The following is an 18,550-nucleotide window of genomic DNA, read 5'->3' on the forward strand; positions in this document are numbered from 1 at the left end:
CTTTTGTTCAGCAAACATGAAAAAATAACTGTGGTTGAGAAATAAGTGTCTCATGTGATCTCACTGGGAGTGTACGCAGTCTCTCTTAGTGAATAAGTCAGTAAAGTTTATTTAGAAAGTATTCTGCACAGGCTAGGAGTCACAAAGTGCTGAACATCAAAGTAGAAAAAATAAAGATGAAAATGACGGTAACATCCAGTCGAGACACAGAAAAAAAGTAAAAGGTGGTTAAGTAAGAAGTTCCAATCAGTCCAAGTCTCAACAAAGAGCCTGTTGAAACAGGGAGGTTTAGATCTGCTTTGAAGGACAGAGTCAGCTAATCTGAGCTGTCACAGGATCCACAGTCTTAGTGCCACAGACTGCAGAGAGCCTGTGATCAAACAGTGCGAGCAGCAGTTTGTGTAGTGGGCAGCCTTGAGCCGTTCAGTGCGAGAATTTTATAATGAATCTTCAGGGAGCCGATGTAAAGGATATAAAATAGGAGTGATGCAGGTTTGCTACTAGAACGTGTTAATAGTCTGGCTGCAGCTTTTAATATTGCTCAGAAACGTGCAAGAAATGATTTATCTGGGCAGGTCAACAGGACATCACAGTAATCTAAGCACGATGACACAAATGCAAGAATTATTTTCTCCAGTTCAGCCGCGGAGACCATGTGTTGTAGTTTAGAAATGTTCCTTAAAAGAAGGAAATGGGATCGAGAGAAAGATTTTAGCCACAGAGGAATAAAAGAAGAAGCAAGATGAATGATTTCACGATACAGCAGAGCTGTAATCATGGTCTCAGCTGTGTTTACATTTAGAATGAGGTCAGTGCTAAAGCTCCGGTCACGTATCCAGGTTAAACGATGGAGTAGGGTGCACAGCCTGCCCAACTGGTGACGGTTAAAGACATATAGAGCTGAATGCCAGCTTACAATATATATCTCCTAAAGTGACAGTTGTAAATACATTGAATTAGGTTGAGAGCTAAAGGAAGAATGCAGAAAGAAAATAACAATGGGCCCAGAATTGAAGCTTTAGGTTAGAGAGGCAGTGTTACGGTGCACACTGAACGCGACAGACGCGACCAGAGCATCAGGTTTACATGTAAAGTCAATGGAGGAGCGCGATGAAGCGCGACTGGGGGTCCCGCGAAAATTCAGAAGCAGATTTGCGTCGCGAAAACGAGCAAGTAGCACGACTGACGCGTTTGAAGTGCGAATAGAAATACGCGCGGCAGTTTGTGTGGTGCATTTTGTTCATTCACGCGTATCGCATCTACCGCGAATCTGAACTCCAGCTTCAAGTCGCACTGCGACAACCAATCAGGAGCCTGGTGACGTGATGCTCTGACCTAGTTCAAAGCCATTAACAATATGGAGGAAAGGCTCATCAACGCCGTAGCAAATCACCCGGAGCTGTACGACACCAGCTGCTTTCTCCACCGAGAAGTTTAATATTATTTCAAATAACGTTTTGTAATGACTAATGTCTCAGTTCTACTACACAGCAAATACTGGCACACAACTTGAAACATGTAGAATTGATTTCATATCATACTAATGAAAAAATAAACTACTATATAGGAACATAGTGGAGACCGATTATTTAAGAGAATAAAGAGAGGTTAGTTTATTTTGGAGGCAAGCTCCATTTATTAAGAAAACTTTAAAAAGGCAGGAACGCTCTTTAGAGGTTTGTGAGTGGCTCAGAGCCGTTGTGTGGACGTCACTGGGACTTCAAATGAGCATATATTAGCACAGATATCAATAAAGGACTACCGTGTTAAACACACCGCAGGCAGATGAACAGGCGCTCTGCAGGTGGGATTGAATGCCTGTAGTTGGTGTTTAGGCGGCGATGCTGGGACCGACGCGGGACAGCAGCTCCTCAAACTGGGCGAGTGAAAGACAGTGGTACCGCTGAAAGCGGTCGTCATCCAGACGCAGCTCCTGGAGCTCACCAAACTGCTCACGCCTCTGGAGGACCTGATGGACCCAGGTATGGCGAGGACGTCCTTTACGCCGCTGCTCTCCACAGTAAATAGAGAAGGGAGACTCTCTCTTCAAACGATCAACAGCTGCCATCTTGCAAACATACCGTCTGGCACTACTTCCTCCCACATTTCCGCTTCACGCGCGTGAAAATTGCATATTTTGAAGCGCGACCAATTCGTGTTGGTCAATGTGCACGCGACCAGCTAGGGATGTCTATCATGTTCGGTGTGAACGCACCGTTAGGGGTTCAAGAAGGCCCCTGCACCTCCTGAAGCTCCGTTGTTCCACAAAAGGAAAAAACAACCTCTGTCCCCACTGCTGTTCTGCATAGGCCTGAACCCCCTCAGTGAGATCATTAACAAGACTGGCTACGGATACCGACTACGGAACGGAGCAGTTGTCAGCCACCTCCTGTACATGGATGACATCAAGCTGTATGCCAAGAGTGAACGAGACATCGATTCACTGATCCACACTACCAGGCTATACAGCAATGACATTGGAATGTCGTTCGGACTGGAGAAGTGTAGTCGGATGGTAACAAAGAGAGGGAAGGTAGTCAGAACTGAGGGGATTGAACTACCAGAAGGCAACATTGCAGACATAGAGGACAGTTACAAGTACCTGGGGATCCCGCAGGCGAATGGGAACCATGAAGAGGCCGCTAGAAAAGCTGCAACCACCAAGTACCTGCAGAGGGTCAGGCAAGTCCTGAGGAGTCAGCTGAATGGTAAGAACAAGATCCGGGCCATCAACACGTACGCCCTGCCCGTGATCAGGTACCCTGCTGGGGTAATAGGCTGGCCAAAGGAGGAGATAGAAGCCACTGACATAAAGACAAGAAAGCTCCTTACCATGCATGGAGGATTTCACCCCAAGTCCAGCACCCTGAGGCTGTACGCTAAGCGGAAGGAAGGGGGCCGGGGACTGGTGAGTGTCAGCACCACAGTCCAGGATGAGACAACGAACATCCAAGAATACATTGGGAAGATGGCCCCAACTGACCGAGTGCTCAGTGAATACCTCAGGCAGCAGAAACCCAAGAAAGAGGAGGGAGACGAGGAACCATCATGGAAGGACAGGCCCCTGCACGGTATGTACCACCAGCAGATAGAGGAGGTGGCTGATATCCAGAAATCCTACCAGTGGCTGGACAAAGCTGGACTGAAAGACAGCACAGAGGCACTAATCATGGCAGCACAAGAACAAGCTCTGAGCACAAGATCCATAGAGGCTGGGGTCTATCACACCAGGCAAGACCCCAGGTGCAGGCTGTGTAAAGATGCCCCAGAGACAATCCAGCACATAACAGCAGGGTACAAGATGCTAGCAGGCAAGGCATACATGGAACGCCATAACCAAGTGGCCGGCATAGTGTACAGGAACATCTGTGCGGAGTATAACCTGGAAGTCCCGAGGTCAAAATGGGAGATGCCCCCAAGGGTGGTGGAGAATGACCGAGCTAAGATCCTGTGGGACTTCCAGATACAGACGGACAAAATGGTGGTGGCTAACCAACCGGACATAGTGGTGGTAGACAAACAGAAGAAGACGGCCGTAGTGATCGATGTAGCGGCTCCGAATGACAGCAATATCAGGAAGAAGGAACACGAGAAGCTGGAGAAATACCAAGGGCTCAGAGAAGAGCTCGAGAGGATGTGGAGGGTGAAGGTGACGGTGGTCCCCGTGGTAATCGGAGCACTAGGTGCGGTGACTCCCAAGCTAGGCGAGTGGCTCCAGCAGATCCCGGGAACAACATCGGAGATCTCTGTCCAGAAGAGCGCAGTCCTGGGAACAGCTAAGATACTGCGCAGGACCCTCAAGCTCCCAGGCCTCTGGTAGAGGACCCGAGCTTGAAGGATTGACCGCCCGCAGGGGCGTGCTGGGTGTTTTTTTTATTTTTTTATTTTATTTTTATTAATTTGTGCATTTGTTTTTTTCTAGCAGTGTTTTAATAGTTCTGACTGCTGAGTTAAAATGAGCACTTGTTGCTTTTCCCATTTACTGCTTGTTGTTGCTTACTTTTGCTTACTTTGCTTACTTGCTTTGTTTTAGTTTGTCAGGACCATCTTTCCTTATAGTGCTAGCAAACATTCACAGTGACACTTTAATTACCAGGCTTGTAAAAGGCCTTTGAATCTAATGGGCTAATTTTTCACTCGGCCTCATTGGATCTGTGAGGAGTTCTCCTTACTGATGTCGGTCGTCTCTACAGCAGACTGGTGTTGACACTATGAGCCTGCACATTGCAAACAAATGTTTGCGTTTGCAATCTCATCTTATGCATTCTTTTTACTCCTCGTTGGAAGAATGGAAGTTTTCACAAACCAAGATCAAAACGTCCAGTCTGCTGTAAAAATCATAATAAAAAGACACGTTTTTACATGTGACATAAATAACACTACTTCTTGTTGTTCGTCGCCATCAGCACAGGAAAAGGAGTGGACTCAAAAACAACTTTACGTCCAACGACTTTGTGACAGAAGGAGTCAGTTCGTTGCCATCGGGGCGCAGCAGTTTCGCCTAAGAGTGCAAAGGATGCGCTGGCTTGAGATCCACATTGAAAAGCATGATGAAAAGACTCAGTGTCTTAGAAGCACGCCCTCCTGAGAGTGCTGCCAGACGTCAGTTTGGAACAGGCAGAGGCTCATCTCCAACACCCAGAGAGGACCCACTTCTCCTCCCCTCATCTACAGCTCCGGTGCCACTGTGCCAGTTCCAAGAGTAGACGGATGGCTTTTTCTCCCAGTCACGTCTCTATCTCCTTCACTTATCATTCCTTATCTACAGCTTCACCCGTCCAACATCTGACACTCGCCTGCCAGTTAAAGGAATGAAAGAGACTTCGATGATATTTGGAGTAAATCAAAACTGAACCGGAGTGAAGCCCGAGTGAAAACAGGAGTTACCGTGTGTACAGCTGAGGTTTCCCAGTCTGCCTGAACAGAGGCACAAAATCCAGAACCAAACAAATGAAAGACTTAGGAGTCCCAGTAAATGCATACTGTCACATTTAAAGGCTAGATAACGCTGTATTTAGTCATTTCTACAGTTTATGGAGTTTTCATAGTTCATAGTTTTGTATTCTCACCAACTTTGTGAACACAGTAACTCAAGAAAGAAGTCACGTAGGATTTTCAAAACGATACCATAGGCGCGTCTACTTGGAGGCTGAGGGGTAGCGCTGGTCACCACCAGTATTTTTAAATAAAGCCTTTGTATCCAAATAATGTCTCTGCATTTGGTTTATTATGTGATTTTCCCAAAAAAGGAATTCTCTTCAATATTTACTGGCAGTGACGGTGACACCGGGCAGCAGGAGCAACAAGTTAGAGAGCAGGCTTGTATATGTGCATGAAAAGGCTCCATGTTAATGCTAATGATGTGTTTGCTCTCACATGTCGTCCCCGTACCTTCCTGTGTTTGAACAGTGGACTCTGCATAGAAATTAAAACGGCCCAACTCCAGTCAGCTACAGTTGTTACTCGTCTGTGGAGTTTAAGCATCAGAATAAGAGTTTTATTATGGAGTCATAATGTTGAATTGTGTTAATGACAGTTACAGCTGTATATAGATATAACATAAATCTTTCCCATCCTACCCCGATTCTGGCTGTCTGTATCAGTGTCAGAGCTTAAAGAGATGGGGGGTTTGTAGGCAGACACACACCTTGGATGGGTCGGAGTCTGACACAGTATGCCCTTAAAATGATTATTATTACTTTGCAATGCTTTTCACTTCTGTTCATTGTTGTTTTTCAGATGACCCCAAAGCTGTTGTGGCCAATCTAACGGTAAGTGCTGTTTTTAAGATAATATAGGACCATGTAAGCTGTGTGGAGACAGAAAAGCATGTGCAGTGTTGTAAAAGAAAAAAATGATGCAAAGAAAGAAACATGAAATAGACGTGTCAGTCAGCTCTCTGCTCGTGTTGTTTTCTTGTAGTGTAAGAAAGCAGACCAGCACTTCAAAGCGTACTTGAAGCAGCACCTGCCAAAGAGACTGCACTACGCCAACAATCAACGCATTGAGGATGTCCATCTCCTGGTGGACAGGAAGTGGCACATTGCCAGGTACAAGAGGAACACTTAAACATGAAATACTCATACAGTACACACGAGGCAAACTTGAACACTCTAAGAGGAAGATTGTTTTTCCTGACTCTTATCCTGAAAACACAACTGGATCAATTTGACATACGCAGCTTGTTTTAGGCTGATGGACATTTTTTAATGAGAATATAATGAGCAGCAAAAATCTACGTAATGTCATAAAACGCTGTGTGAGACATGGCAGGATCCAAAACTCACAAACAGCTTTACTGCTGGATTCACTAAATACTGGGACCACAGAACACACAGCAGCAGCAATGAGGGAGACACAGACGGTATGCAGAGAGGTCAGACCTGGGGAACAAGATCTAACTCACAAGACAGGGACAAGCTGCACAGGACAGGAGACGGTCAAAGCAAAGCAGCAAGTATCACGAGGAGTTTAATAAAAGAGCAGTTAATATTTTAGAATAAAACCTACAGAGCATCAGATAAAATGGTTGATAAATCTTGTTTGATCGGACATCTTTAGGCTAGATATGGGATGAGAACTGTGTCCGTCCTCCCGTGGGCAGATACCGTCTCACATGACGCCCCACCTGACAAAGGACACGTGGAACTTCAGCTCAGGGTTTAAATCCGACTTGATCAGTTCTCTCAGTTGAGTCAGGGCACACAGTAATCACATACTCACTACAGAACTGTGAGGATGAATCTCCCTCAGCCTGCGTGGAAATCATGAAGAAGGTCCTCCTCAAAACTATTTCTTTGTCAGATGTCATCCAGGTGATAGTTTGGCAGAAATCCTTCTTCACGGTTTTAATGCTTATTTCTCACAGTGGTTATAGGTTGTAGAGCAGATAAAACAAAATGTTATTACCCATAGATTGTATATAAATGGATCCACATGAGGACAAATTATTAGTGCCTCTATTAAATTTAAAGTGTGTATCAAAAAAGTCCCATTTTACAAAAGAGCAACAGATTTTTAACAAAGCATTATGTTTTCTTTTGAAAGCATGAATTATTTCTATTCACACACAATAACAGAATTATTTCAGGAAAAGATGGCCAGGCTGGTTATTATTAGCCACTTGGAAAAACAGAGCTGTGCAATGATGTGCTTTATAAGACTCAGCTTGTAAAATCAAGTTGAGGGTCATCTATCAATTTACACACAGTATATAAAAATCTGCAAGTGTTTGAGCCGTCACCTGTGAAAGCATCATGACACAAACCAAGGAAAAATATTTAGAGTCGGGAAAAAGAAATTGTTGATCACTAAGCAGAAGATGGAGATACAGAGTTATCACAAGTGTCAAGAACTGGAGTAAGAAGTATCATCAAGCCACACAATACAGAACGAGCCTGATAGAGGTAAGAAGCAAAGATTTCAACGAGGTGTCCGATGACCCCAGAACAACTGCCAAGACACTCGGCAATGACTTAGCCAAGTCAGGAATTGTAGTCTCATAGGAGACCGTCACTGGAATCCTGAGCAGGAATGGACTGTGAGGTTGCAGAGTAAGCAAAACTGCAGAAGAGACACCATCAAGCCAGGCTGAAGTGTGCCCTGAAGAACCTGGAAAAAGATTATGCATATTGGAAGCATGTCCTTTGGTCAGATGAGACAATACTAGAACTCTTTGGCCACAGAAATGTTGCTTGTGTTTGGAGAAAGTAGGGAGTACAACTATAGAGCACCGTCCCCACAGTGAAATATGATGGTGGGAGTATTATGCTGTGGAGATGCTTTAATGTTTTCTGGATTGGGAATCTGGTCAAGGTAAAAGGAATCATAAAGAAAGTAATCTGGGTCCTCATGTTAAAGAACTCTAGATCTCCAGAAGACCAAAGTGAATGTTAATGACTGACCTGCACAAAGCCCTCGAATCCCACTGAGAATCCCACAGTGGGGTGAACTGAACACCAACAGGACCATGCCAGAAGACCATCAAATCTGGAGGAGCTTGAGAGATTCTCCTAAGACGAATGGGCTGGAGTGACAGCAGGCCTTTCTCAAGCAAGAAGGATACACAACCGACTCGGGAGGGGCTGTTAGTTTTTTGTGAAATAACTGTTTCTGTGTGCAAAGCGAGATCATCTAAGCATCCAAAATAAAACTAAAATGTTTATTTGGTCCATATTATGGTAAAAAAGGATATTTAAACATGGCATGCTTTAGTGGTGCAGGTCCAGGTAACACAGGTGGGCAGTTAAATGGTTAAATGACAACAGAGTGAAAAGAATAGTTGACCAGTGAGATGCTACAGATGCTGTTTTGTGCAGTTATGAATATTCGTGGTGATTAAGGACTTATCTTTTGTGCTTGCGTGCAGGTTTGAAAACCACATGTCTGAAAGAGCACAAGTAGTTAAGGTGTGTAGTGGATCTGTCTGCCAGTAACTGGAGAGAGACCAAGTAAAATCAAGCAGCCTGCTTACTTTAAAGGAGTTTTCATTTAGTTTGAATTTGCTGCTCCTGCTATCCAAAAAGCTGCTCTAACGTCGCGTACAGTTGGTGTTGATGTGGCGTTTTCAGCCCACCCAGCGCCGAGGCTTTTACTGCACATCTTGGATCACTTAAAAACACATTTTATGCCAACGTGCGCTGCTATCAACGCATCATTAACACATGCGGTGCTGAAAAGCTGTACGATGTGGCGTCCCGAATCACACGCACACGGTAAAGAAAAAAAAACACGCTTGCATTTTTCAAAAGAGCAGCTGCTGAAAGTTTAATGAGGCTCTAAGATGAACTGTGACAGGCGTTTGATACAGAGCGGTGAAAAGTCTTACTGCAGCGATCCAGTGACAAAGAAAACGATGAAGTCATCCTGAGTGAAAGTGAAAACAAACCACAGCAGCTAACTCTGTGTGTGTGTGTGTGTGTGTGTGTGTGTGTGCGGGTGTGTGTGTGTGTGTGTGTGTGTGTGTGTGTGTGTGTGTGTGTGTGTGTGTGTGTGTGTGTGTGTGTGTGTGTGTGTGTGTGTGTGCGGGTGTGTGTGTGTGTGTGTGTGGGTGGGTGTGTGTACTTGCATTGGTCTCGTCTGTAACGCCACCTAACGTTAAGCTGTGGTACACTGCAGGACGGCCACTTTGTCTCACACACGGCTGCTAAATGAAAGAGATCTCTGAGGTTTGTGTGCAGCTCTGATAGGCAGAGCAGGCTAATCGTTGGCACTGCAGTGGAAGCAGAGGTACAGTGCTAACACACACTCTCATACACACACACACACACGAGTGCAGGCACATATACGTTAGTGTCTGTGAATCTCAAACCAAAAACTGTTCACACCAAATGAAAAGATGTTTGTCTTGTTTCCCCCGTCATCTTGTCATTTACATTTTCGACGTGCCTGTGGCTTCAACCCCCCCCAACACACACACACACACACACACACACACACACACACACACACACACACGCGCGCGCACACACACACACACACACACACACACACACACGCACACACACACACACACACACACCCTTGAGTATATGACTGGGAGTACTGTTTTAATGGACATATGTCTGTGAAGGTTCTCAGTCATCCAGGTCATCGTAGTCTAAGGAGCTTGCAAAGAAAAGCGTCTGGACTTCTTTAAGTTGCTTGAAGACGTTTCACCTCTCATCCGAGAAGCTTCTTCAGTTCTAAGGTCAAATGGTGGAGAGTCCCAGATTTAAACCCAGTGGGAGTTTCCCCCCACAGAGGGACAAAAGGACCCCTGATGATCCTCTAATCGCCTGAGCCAAGGTGTGAAAACGGGTGTGGGTCCCAATCCACAGCATGTCTTTATCCTGTCTTCCTTCTCTCACCCCAACCGGTCGCAGCAGATGGCCCCGCCCCTCCCTGAGCCTGGTTCTGCCGGAGGTTTCTTCCTGTTAAAAGGGAGTTTTTCCTTCCCACTGTTGCCAAAGTGCTTGCTCATAGGGGCTCATATGATTGTTGGGTTTTTCTCTGTATCTATGAAGCGCCTTGAGGCGACTTATGTTGTGATTTGGCGCTATATAAATAAAATTGAATTGAATTGAATTGAAATCAGCCAGGGTTTCGGGTGAGCTCATTGTGAAACCTGGCCCCACCCTATCATGTGATTTCCTGAGGTCAGATGGCCCAGGATGTGAGTGAGCGTTAAGGCATCTGAGAAGGATCTCAAAACTGGATTATAGATGGCAGACAGTTGGTGTCGTAAGCCCCGCCCCTCTGTTGGACATAAATGGCTTCTTTCACTCCTCTTTCAAACCATCTGTCCTCTCTGTCCAAAATGTGAACATTGGCATCCTCAAAGAGTGACCTTTGTCCTTTAGATGCAGATGGACTGCTGAGTCTTGTCCTGTGGAGGTGGCTCTTCTGTGTTGTGCCATGCGCTTGTGAAGTGGCTGTTTGGTCTCTCCAATGTGCTAGATTAAACTCCCCTAAAGAGAGCCCGTGAGGTTGCCAGACCTCTAGTGGAATGCGCACGCAAGGAGGCTGAAGGCCCCTGCTAGTATAGGCCAGGGCAATTGGAGAGACGCTATTTAGACACAGGCTTTCCCGTATGTGGTTTAGCCCAGGACACGAACAGCTGGTCACTTTGTCTGACACTCTGGGTTCTGTCCATATAAATGCGCAGAGCACGGACTGGACACAAGGTATGCAGCCGCTGTTGCTCCTCTAAGGAGAAAGTGGTGGGTAAAAGGCCGGCAGTTCTATAGGGGAACATGTGCCGACAACCTTTGGGATGAAGGCGGGGTTGAGCCGCATACTGACCCTCATATTATCCGAGGAGAACTGAATGCATGGCTGATGCACTGAGAGAGCGTGGATCTCTCCTACACGCTTAGCTGAAGCTAAAGCAATTAATAGAGCCGTCTTCAAGGACAGAAATGGTGGAGAAGGCTTTACCCCTATCAATCAGGGCCTGAAGAAATGACAGAATCATTGCCACAGAGCACTGAAAAGGGATGGCCTGTGATTCTAAGCACCAGCTTTCAAACACACGCCACTTGTGCTCATATAGCGTCCTAGTAGACAATGGTATGAACACTGAATAGTGTCGATAACACTATGAGGGAGCCCCACTGTGTTCAGGTTAAACCACTCACAGGCCAAGCCCATAGAGCTAGCCTCTCTGGGTGGGGGTGGAATATTTCCCCCTGTGTCTGAGACAGAAGGTCTCTGCGTAGTGGTAACGGCCAAGGTACCGCAAGGCACAGCAGCTGAAAAACCTCCGCCAGCCAGTGCTTCCCTGGCCAGTGTGGGGCTATCAGGATCATATAGTGGCCTCTCTCTCTCACTCTGGCCAGAGTTGGAGAAATGAGGGCCACTGGGGGAAAAGCATAGAGGAGGGTTCTCGGCCACTCGTGAGCTAGAGCATCCACCCCGAGTGGAGCTCTCTGATCGTGCAGCGAGTAAAACAGGGGACACTGAGCATTCTCCCTGGATGCATAAACGTCCACGGTCGCCTGACCGAATCGCAGCCAGATCTGCTTCACCACCTCTGGGATTCCCGACACGTGAGTTGCACGTGAGTTGCTCTCAGCGACAGCAGGTGGACACTGCTCCTGACTATCAGTCTGTGTGCCAGTGTGTATAACTTGGGGGACCCCAGACCCCCTGTCTGTTGATGTAGGCCACAACAGTGGAATTGTCTGACCTCACTAAAACATGATGACCTCTCAGCCAAGGGAGAAAATGTTTTAGCGACAGGTGAACCGCCAGCAGTTCCAGACAGTTTATGTGGGTGGAGCGCATGTGAGGGCCCCATTCCCCATTCACTGTTCTGCCTTCGTGGGTGTCCCCCCAGCCCGAAAGAGAGGCATCTGTGGAGACCACCTTCCTGGCTGAAACCGCCCCCATGGCAACGCCCTGAGACAAGAAACCTGGTTTCTTCCACTCGTGGAGAGCGAGTGAACAGTCTGCAGAGACTCTCATGCGACGGTGGCTGTCTCGGTGAGGGTCTAGTCCCCGCGAGCCCACCCAGCGCTGAAAGCCTCTCATGTGCAGGCGTCCCAGTGTTATCGCTAGAGTGCTAGAGATGACCGTGTGGTCGCTGTTCTCTCTGGGGACAGAAAAGCTCTCATCCGGAGGGAGTCTAGGCTGAGCCCTATGAAAGTAATGCATTGAGTTGTCCTCAATGTGCTCTTTTCCACGTTTATCTGGAAACCAAAACTCTCCAGATGGTGTATGAGAGCATTTGTGTGACAAGCTGTTTCCTGGCGGGTTGGGGCTGCTATCCCCTGGAAAGCAAATCTTAGATACTGTGGGGGATATATGGGGATGTGGAAATAAGCATTCCTCAGGTCGATTGATGTGAACCAGTCGCCCGCTCGTACAAACTGTAGCAGCGAGGCGTGCGTCAACATCCTGAACTTGTATGTCCTTAAATGCCGGTTCAGGGCACAGAGATCCAGAATGGCTCTCACCCCCCTCCCCCCTTTCTTTGGCACAAGGAAATACCTTGAATAAAATCCGCTGTGCATTTCCTCAGGAGGGCCAACTCTTATAGCTCCTTTGTCTCTCAAGGTGGAAATTTCCTCCAGGAGAAAACTGGCGGACTCGCCCAGAGCACGGGAGTAAATGATTTCTTTGAAATGTGGTGGAGCGACATTGAATTGCAGCCTTTTCCAATGTCCTCAGCACCCATGCTGACTGAGTGCAGGTAGCCCAGCTCTTTATATGGAGAGACAAGGGGCTCACTGGTGACTCCACCTAAGATAGCGTTTTGGCGCCACCTTGTGGTTGCAGGGCAAAACATACGCCATTTCGGTGTCCCGTCACCTCTGTCACAGGTGAGGGAGGTGACGGGCTCATCTGTATTATCACAGCTGTGGAAACATGATCCTCCACGTGCTGCGTTATGGCAGACATTGGTCTGTTTTTCAGCATGTTTGATTTTTTTACAACACTCGACAGCGCCCTCGGCAAACTGTCTAGATGCACGTGTCGGGGCTTTTTTAATACAGAATGCATGAGAGAAGTGCTCGTGAAACAACACTGTGAACTTTGGCTCTCTTTCCCTCTGGCGGGTCCAGTGACAGGAATGCCGGGCCGAGTTATGCACTCTGTGTGGAACATGTCCCGTTGAACTTGCTCTGGAACGGAGCTGGGAGGCGGCAGAGCGGCCCATGAAGGGGGGAAACTGGGTTCGCTCCCGCCTAGAGAAGAGGCTGTCAGGCCGGCCGCTTCTTCCTCCTCACGATCGCGGCAGCGAGGGGAGGAGGAGGGGCCGCTTGAATTCTGGCCTGGGGAGACTGCTTCCGAGTCCATGGATTCTTAGGGGTCCCAGCAGCCTGGGGGGCTGTCTGCGTCTTAGGCACTTTGGGGATCTTGAAAGCGGGGACCGGGCGAGACGCAGCCTGCGCAAATGACTGGGCCCTCCTCAGCAGGCAGAGTTTCAGAGCCTCATCATCTCTCTTTTTTTCCTCACATCTCTTCTGCATGGATGTAACAGCCGCACCGAAGAGACCTTGAGGGACGACAGGGGTGTCGCGGAGTTCCTCTTTCTCCTTAGTTGTCAGGTTGTTGAGCCCGAGCCAGCGTGCTCGCTCCTGAAGAACCACGAGGCCCATGGCTCTCTGCCCAGGCGGAGGACGTGGTCAGTTATAACGCAGAATATCTTCCCACACTGTGGTATCTGCTTTAGCTGTCATGTCCTCTTCTAGCTCAGCTTGGTAAGCCATTAACATAGAGGAGGTGTTGTGGGTTCTTACTGACAGAGCCGCTGCCTTGTAGCACTTATCTGTAAGGCTAGACTGGAAGCGGTCTGTTTTGGAGGGGAGGGATGGAGCCGATGAGGACAGAGACGTCTTCGGGTGAAGATGGCTCGTTACCAATGGCTCTACTTGTGGCATCTGGCGGAGACCGATAGACTCCATCCCCTCAAAATCCAGCAGGGAGCTCCCCGCGATGGGGTGTTTCTCGCTGTAAGGTTTTGCTTTCCACGTCACTGCTATCTCATCGAGTAGCTCAGGAAAAACAGGCAACACATGCTTCTGCGTCTTTTTCGCCTTCGGCAATTTCTTACCGTCAAAACGAGATTTTACAACCTCTGTTTGTGTGGTGGGCCACGGGATGTTGAGCCTAGCGGCTGCGCGCTTGCACATATCCTGCATGTCGAGATCCAGGGGAGACGGCGGTGTCGGTTTTTCAACCTCGCCGGTGGCCAAGGGTTTTGCAGCCCAGCTGATGCTAGCCAAGGAGGTGGAATCTTCTTCCTCGTTGTCAGACAGCAGGAGCTCCGAGTCAGCCGACTCATCTCCGTCCTCGTTAGCATCTCCTCCCCGGGTGACTTCAGCATGGGGGAAAAACTCACATTCTCCGTGTGCCTCCAGCGATGGGAAAACGGTCGCGATGGGCTGAGGGTCTGCCTCTGCCCAGTTCTGCCCTGGCGTTGTGGCCAAATCATCGGGCATCTCAATTTCTCCTTGCACCGCAGCAGCCTCACACAGCAAAGGGTCGCCACCCGACAGGTTAGCCTGGCAAGCTAGCCTGCGGCGGAGTAGTTTGCGTGGGAAAGCCGCGCAGTGGACACAGTCGTGTGCGGGTGTCAAGGCAGCCTGAGCGTGAGATAAGCCTAGGCATGCCACGCACACGGGGTGTGTATCCCCAGCAGAAATTTTCTTGCCACAAGGACAAAGTTTTGCAACTTCGTTGTTAGTCATAGCCATGGTTAGCTAGAGGGTTGCACATGTTAGCGAGACCGACACTGAGTGTGGAGAATATTGCTCAGCTAGCGTGGGGTGAAAAGTAATGCTACTTTACTACAGGTATTGCTACCTAATGTGTAAAACCACTAGCGCCGAAGGGTATTGCTACCTGTCGGTGAAGCTAGTGGTACCTTTATTAGCAAAGTGTTGCTACTTCACTTTGGGAAAATATTGCTACTTCCCAGGGTGAAAGTATTGCTACTTGACACCAACACTAGCTACAGAACAGTATTGCTACTGCTTGTATGCTAGTGGACAACTGAAATGCTGGGAACAAAGCGCCCAGTGACCAAGTTGTTCACTCGAATTTGTGGACAGTTTAGCTTAGCACCCAGTAGCACAGTTGTCTTACAGGCTTCTGTGAGAAGCGAGAAGAGGTTTTTCAATCACATCTGACGCCATGTCAGCCTATTATATATGGAGGCACTAGCCCCTCCTGACATGGGCGTCACTTAGCCAGCCTGTAAGGGCTGGCGTAATGGTATTTCAGCTTCTGAGGAGGTCACGCAGAAGGCGTTCCCCGTAGTGAGACACAAAACGAAAGCTATGAAAGAGAACTCTCCTGAGTTTCTCTGATACACAGGCTACATAGGGGATGACAATGTTGTTGCATCTGTCTTTCTTATCCTCCCTCGCTGGTGTCTGATCTTCTTTTCTGTGCATCTTTGCTGACTTTAAGAACGCCCATTTAGGATATCTGCATGTTTTGAGTGCTTCCTTTACATGTGTGTGTTCCTTCTTTTTCCTTCAGGCTTAGAGGGAACATGTTCTGCCCGGTGGTGTAGGGTCCTAATTACTCCAAGTTTGTGTTCCAGAGGGTGATGGGAATCAAAGAGGAGGTACTGGTCCGTGTACGTGGGCTTCCGGTAAACTTCGATGTTGAGGTTGCCATTCTCTTCAATGTGCACAGCGCAGTCCAGGAAAGGCAAACAGTCGTCTTTTGTGTCTTCCCTGGTGAACTTGATGTTTTTATCCAAGGCGTTAATGTGCACAGTGATTCCACTTCTTGTGTTTTGATTTTGACTCAGCTGTCGTCTACATATCTGTACCAGTGGCTGGGTACTCTCCCTTTAAAAGAGCCAAGAGCCTTTCTTTCCATTTCTTCCATGTAAAGGTTGGCTACAATAGGTGACACGGGGGAGCCCATGGCACAGCCATGTTTTTGTTTTAATGGACACCTAATAAAAAGTGGTTTCTTTTTTTCAATTAGAGGACTTTGGCTCGTATTGATTGAAGGACTAAAGTAGGTGGATAGGGACAACACACTGAAGGGCAGCTTCAGGACTGAGGACACTGTCATGATGTTGTAGATGTATGAAGACTACAGAACCAGAAACACAGGATTCATTTGCTACATGTTAAGCTAAGTTGCTCAATAACAAATGAACTGCATCCATGAGAGGTTTTACACTGAACAGACTGAATAGCCTGGTTCCTGCAGCAGCATTTAAAAACGTTACCTCACCACCACCATATTGTTGTTGGAGCTATAACCAGAGGGTGGACTGCTAGACTAAGACTACGGCTACATACAAACAGAAATACGTACTAATCAGTTCTAAGTAACAGATGAAAGAAATGCTAGAATTACACTTACAAAAATGGGGACAGACACTTTCTGGATGGTCTGCACAACATGGCAACACCTGGTGTTTATCATAAAGTAACCAACAGTACAAACTCCACTGAATACGACCATCACCGGTCTACAGCCAAAATGTGCTCACTGAAGTTGATGTATATAATTGTTGGTTTGCTCTAGTTTTCGTGATATGGTTTTAGGTCAGGTTTAAACCAAAAGTGCTTAACTAAAACCAGAAGTTACTAAAATCCATTTTGAGCCTTGAATTTTTAGATATAATCAAACATTCACACCTTTGGATGAAATTGGTCCGTGCGAATTGAAATTGTATTAGGTAGATGAGAGAGATGATGAGATAGCCTTTATTTGTCAGTTGCAGGTCTTTTGCCCACAACCGAGATGACAGACCTTGCCGACCGTACATACAATACACAAACATCACATTGGGGAGACAGGTCAGGCTAGGTAGCGAGGAAAAAAACATCGAAATGTGTAACACAGAAGGATAATACAGGAATGCACAGATATCAACACACCATAGCACAATAAACACAGACAGCAGCATGGGAAAGAGTTCCAGTGTGTACACCTGATCTGGGACCGCTGCAATCTTCGACTGCGCCTCCAACTGACCCGATAGTCCAAATCAGAGGGGAGGTAAGCGTTGGAGGTGGTGTTGGATCCGGGGTAGGGAGAGTTCAGCTGAGACGGTGTCCTTCGCCCTGCCAGGCTAAGTAAACAGTCTTCCAGCCAACCCAGGTGGCCTTGCATGGAATAGGAAGGAACAGACTCAACACAGTCGTTATCAGGGTGTTTTGTTCAGCTCCGGCCTTGCGGCTGGCGCCAAAGGGGCATCCGCATAAATGATGGTATTTTTACTTTAGTGCGAACAGCTCATATGAATTTCAAAGCAGTTCTACAGTCCAACACTGGTCTCTCAATCTCCCGTTGGAGAACCGCGAGCTTCGCCATACTTGCGTTCTGTGATGTTGTCATTTCTTGTGCTCAAGGAGCCAATTTCTGAGAACTCACAGCAGTGTGCCTCCCCAAGATGTCATCCGATTTGCGCCCAGAGATGTTATTCCGGGCTAGCCCTTCCGAGATGTATCCAGTCTGCAGTCAGAGATCTTATTCTGAGTATTCACAGCAGCCGTAGCCTCTCCAAGATCTTATCCGTGCTGCACTCAATCAGCCCATTTTGAGAAACTCACGCCTCGTCCCATCGTTCCAATCCCAGCGGGCAGCCTTGTGGGGGTTTGAACAGCCGGTTCCGCTTTCTTCATTCTCCGATAAGTCAGGGCCAAGCCAGCTCCGATCAGCCAGAACCCTGTTACCATGGTTCCGAATAGGTAGATATCTTCAGCACTCAGGCTCACCCAAGCCCAAACTTCTCGTTGAGAAAGGGGTGTCAATTGCATTTAGGGACCAGTTGATCAAATCCATAATTCCTCTTTTAGGTTTTAGAGAACAGACTGTGAGAGAGTGTTCCAGGGAAAATACAAAAAAAAAACACGAGACAAGGACATAAGCAGGGAAGATAAGGGAGAGGAGAAAAAGTGCCTCCGCCTCCTCCGAGAGCCAAAGAAGAAGTAGGAAAACGTAACTGCCAAATTTCAAAAGTCGTGATATTATGGTACTTGATCTTTTGACCTCTACCATGACCTTGTAGTTTACCTTCTTAGTATCAGGAAATCTGTAATGCAAATTAAAGTTACGTGTTTGTAAAGAATATTCTAATATCCCTCATATTTGCTACTTTCTTTCACAGTGTGCCATTAAAAGTTCTGTGAAATGCTTCTAAAATCTCTATTTTGTTCTGTTTGTGAAGTGAAACTGTGAAAGGTGTGAAAGTAAAAGTTGCAGTTTGAGGTTTTTCATGCAGCAGCTTCTTTGTAACTGATGCAATGTGACAACAGACAGAAACTTCCAGCAACCGCTTAGTAACTGGTCAACAAATATGTCATTTTCCATAACAACCAGAAGTTCCAGAGGGTTCACTGACTCTAGGCCTGTGTGACTGAGGCCTTCAATAATTAGATAAAGTCAGTAGTGGACACACACATAGACAGGCGAGTGAGGAGTCCTGCAGATCTACATATCATCATTTAGTGTTTCATAATCAGGCTTCTCTCTGTCTTCGTTTTTTAAACAACGATTTATTGATTTTTTGGAAACAATACAAACAGCAACAAATCAGCACAGCCCAATACAAATGATGAATTTTATTTAAAAGCTCTGGGGTACGCTG

The 18,550-nt window shown here is 47.1% G+C and overlaps 1 protein-coding gene across 2 annotated transcripts in view; it reads left to right on the forward strand.

Moving 5' to 3' along the window:
* Window positions 1–18,550, forward strand: part of enpp2 (ectonucleotide pyrophosphatase/phosphodiesterase 2) — a 79,815-nt gene that overhangs the window by 46,161 nt on the left and 15,104 nt on the right. For both annotated transcript variants that reach the window (XM_076889682.1, XM_076889683.1), the window contains exons 14-15: window positions 5,740–5,771; window positions 5,923–6,050. In XM_076889682.1, coding sequence (XP_076745797.1) covers window positions 5,740–5,771; window positions 5,923–6,050 — 160 coding nt within the window. The remainder of the gene's footprint in view (window positions 1–5,739; window positions 5,772–5,922; window positions 6,051–18,550) is intronic.

Source organism: Maylandia zebra, linkage group LG11 (assembly GCF_041146795.1).
Source record: "Maylandia zebra isolate NMK-2024a linkage group LG11, Mzebra_GT3a, whole genome shotgun sequence".
In the NCBI taxonomy this organism is placed as follows: domain Eukaryota; kingdom Metazoa; phylum Chordata; class Actinopteri; order Cichliformes; family Cichlidae; genus Maylandia; species Maylandia zebra.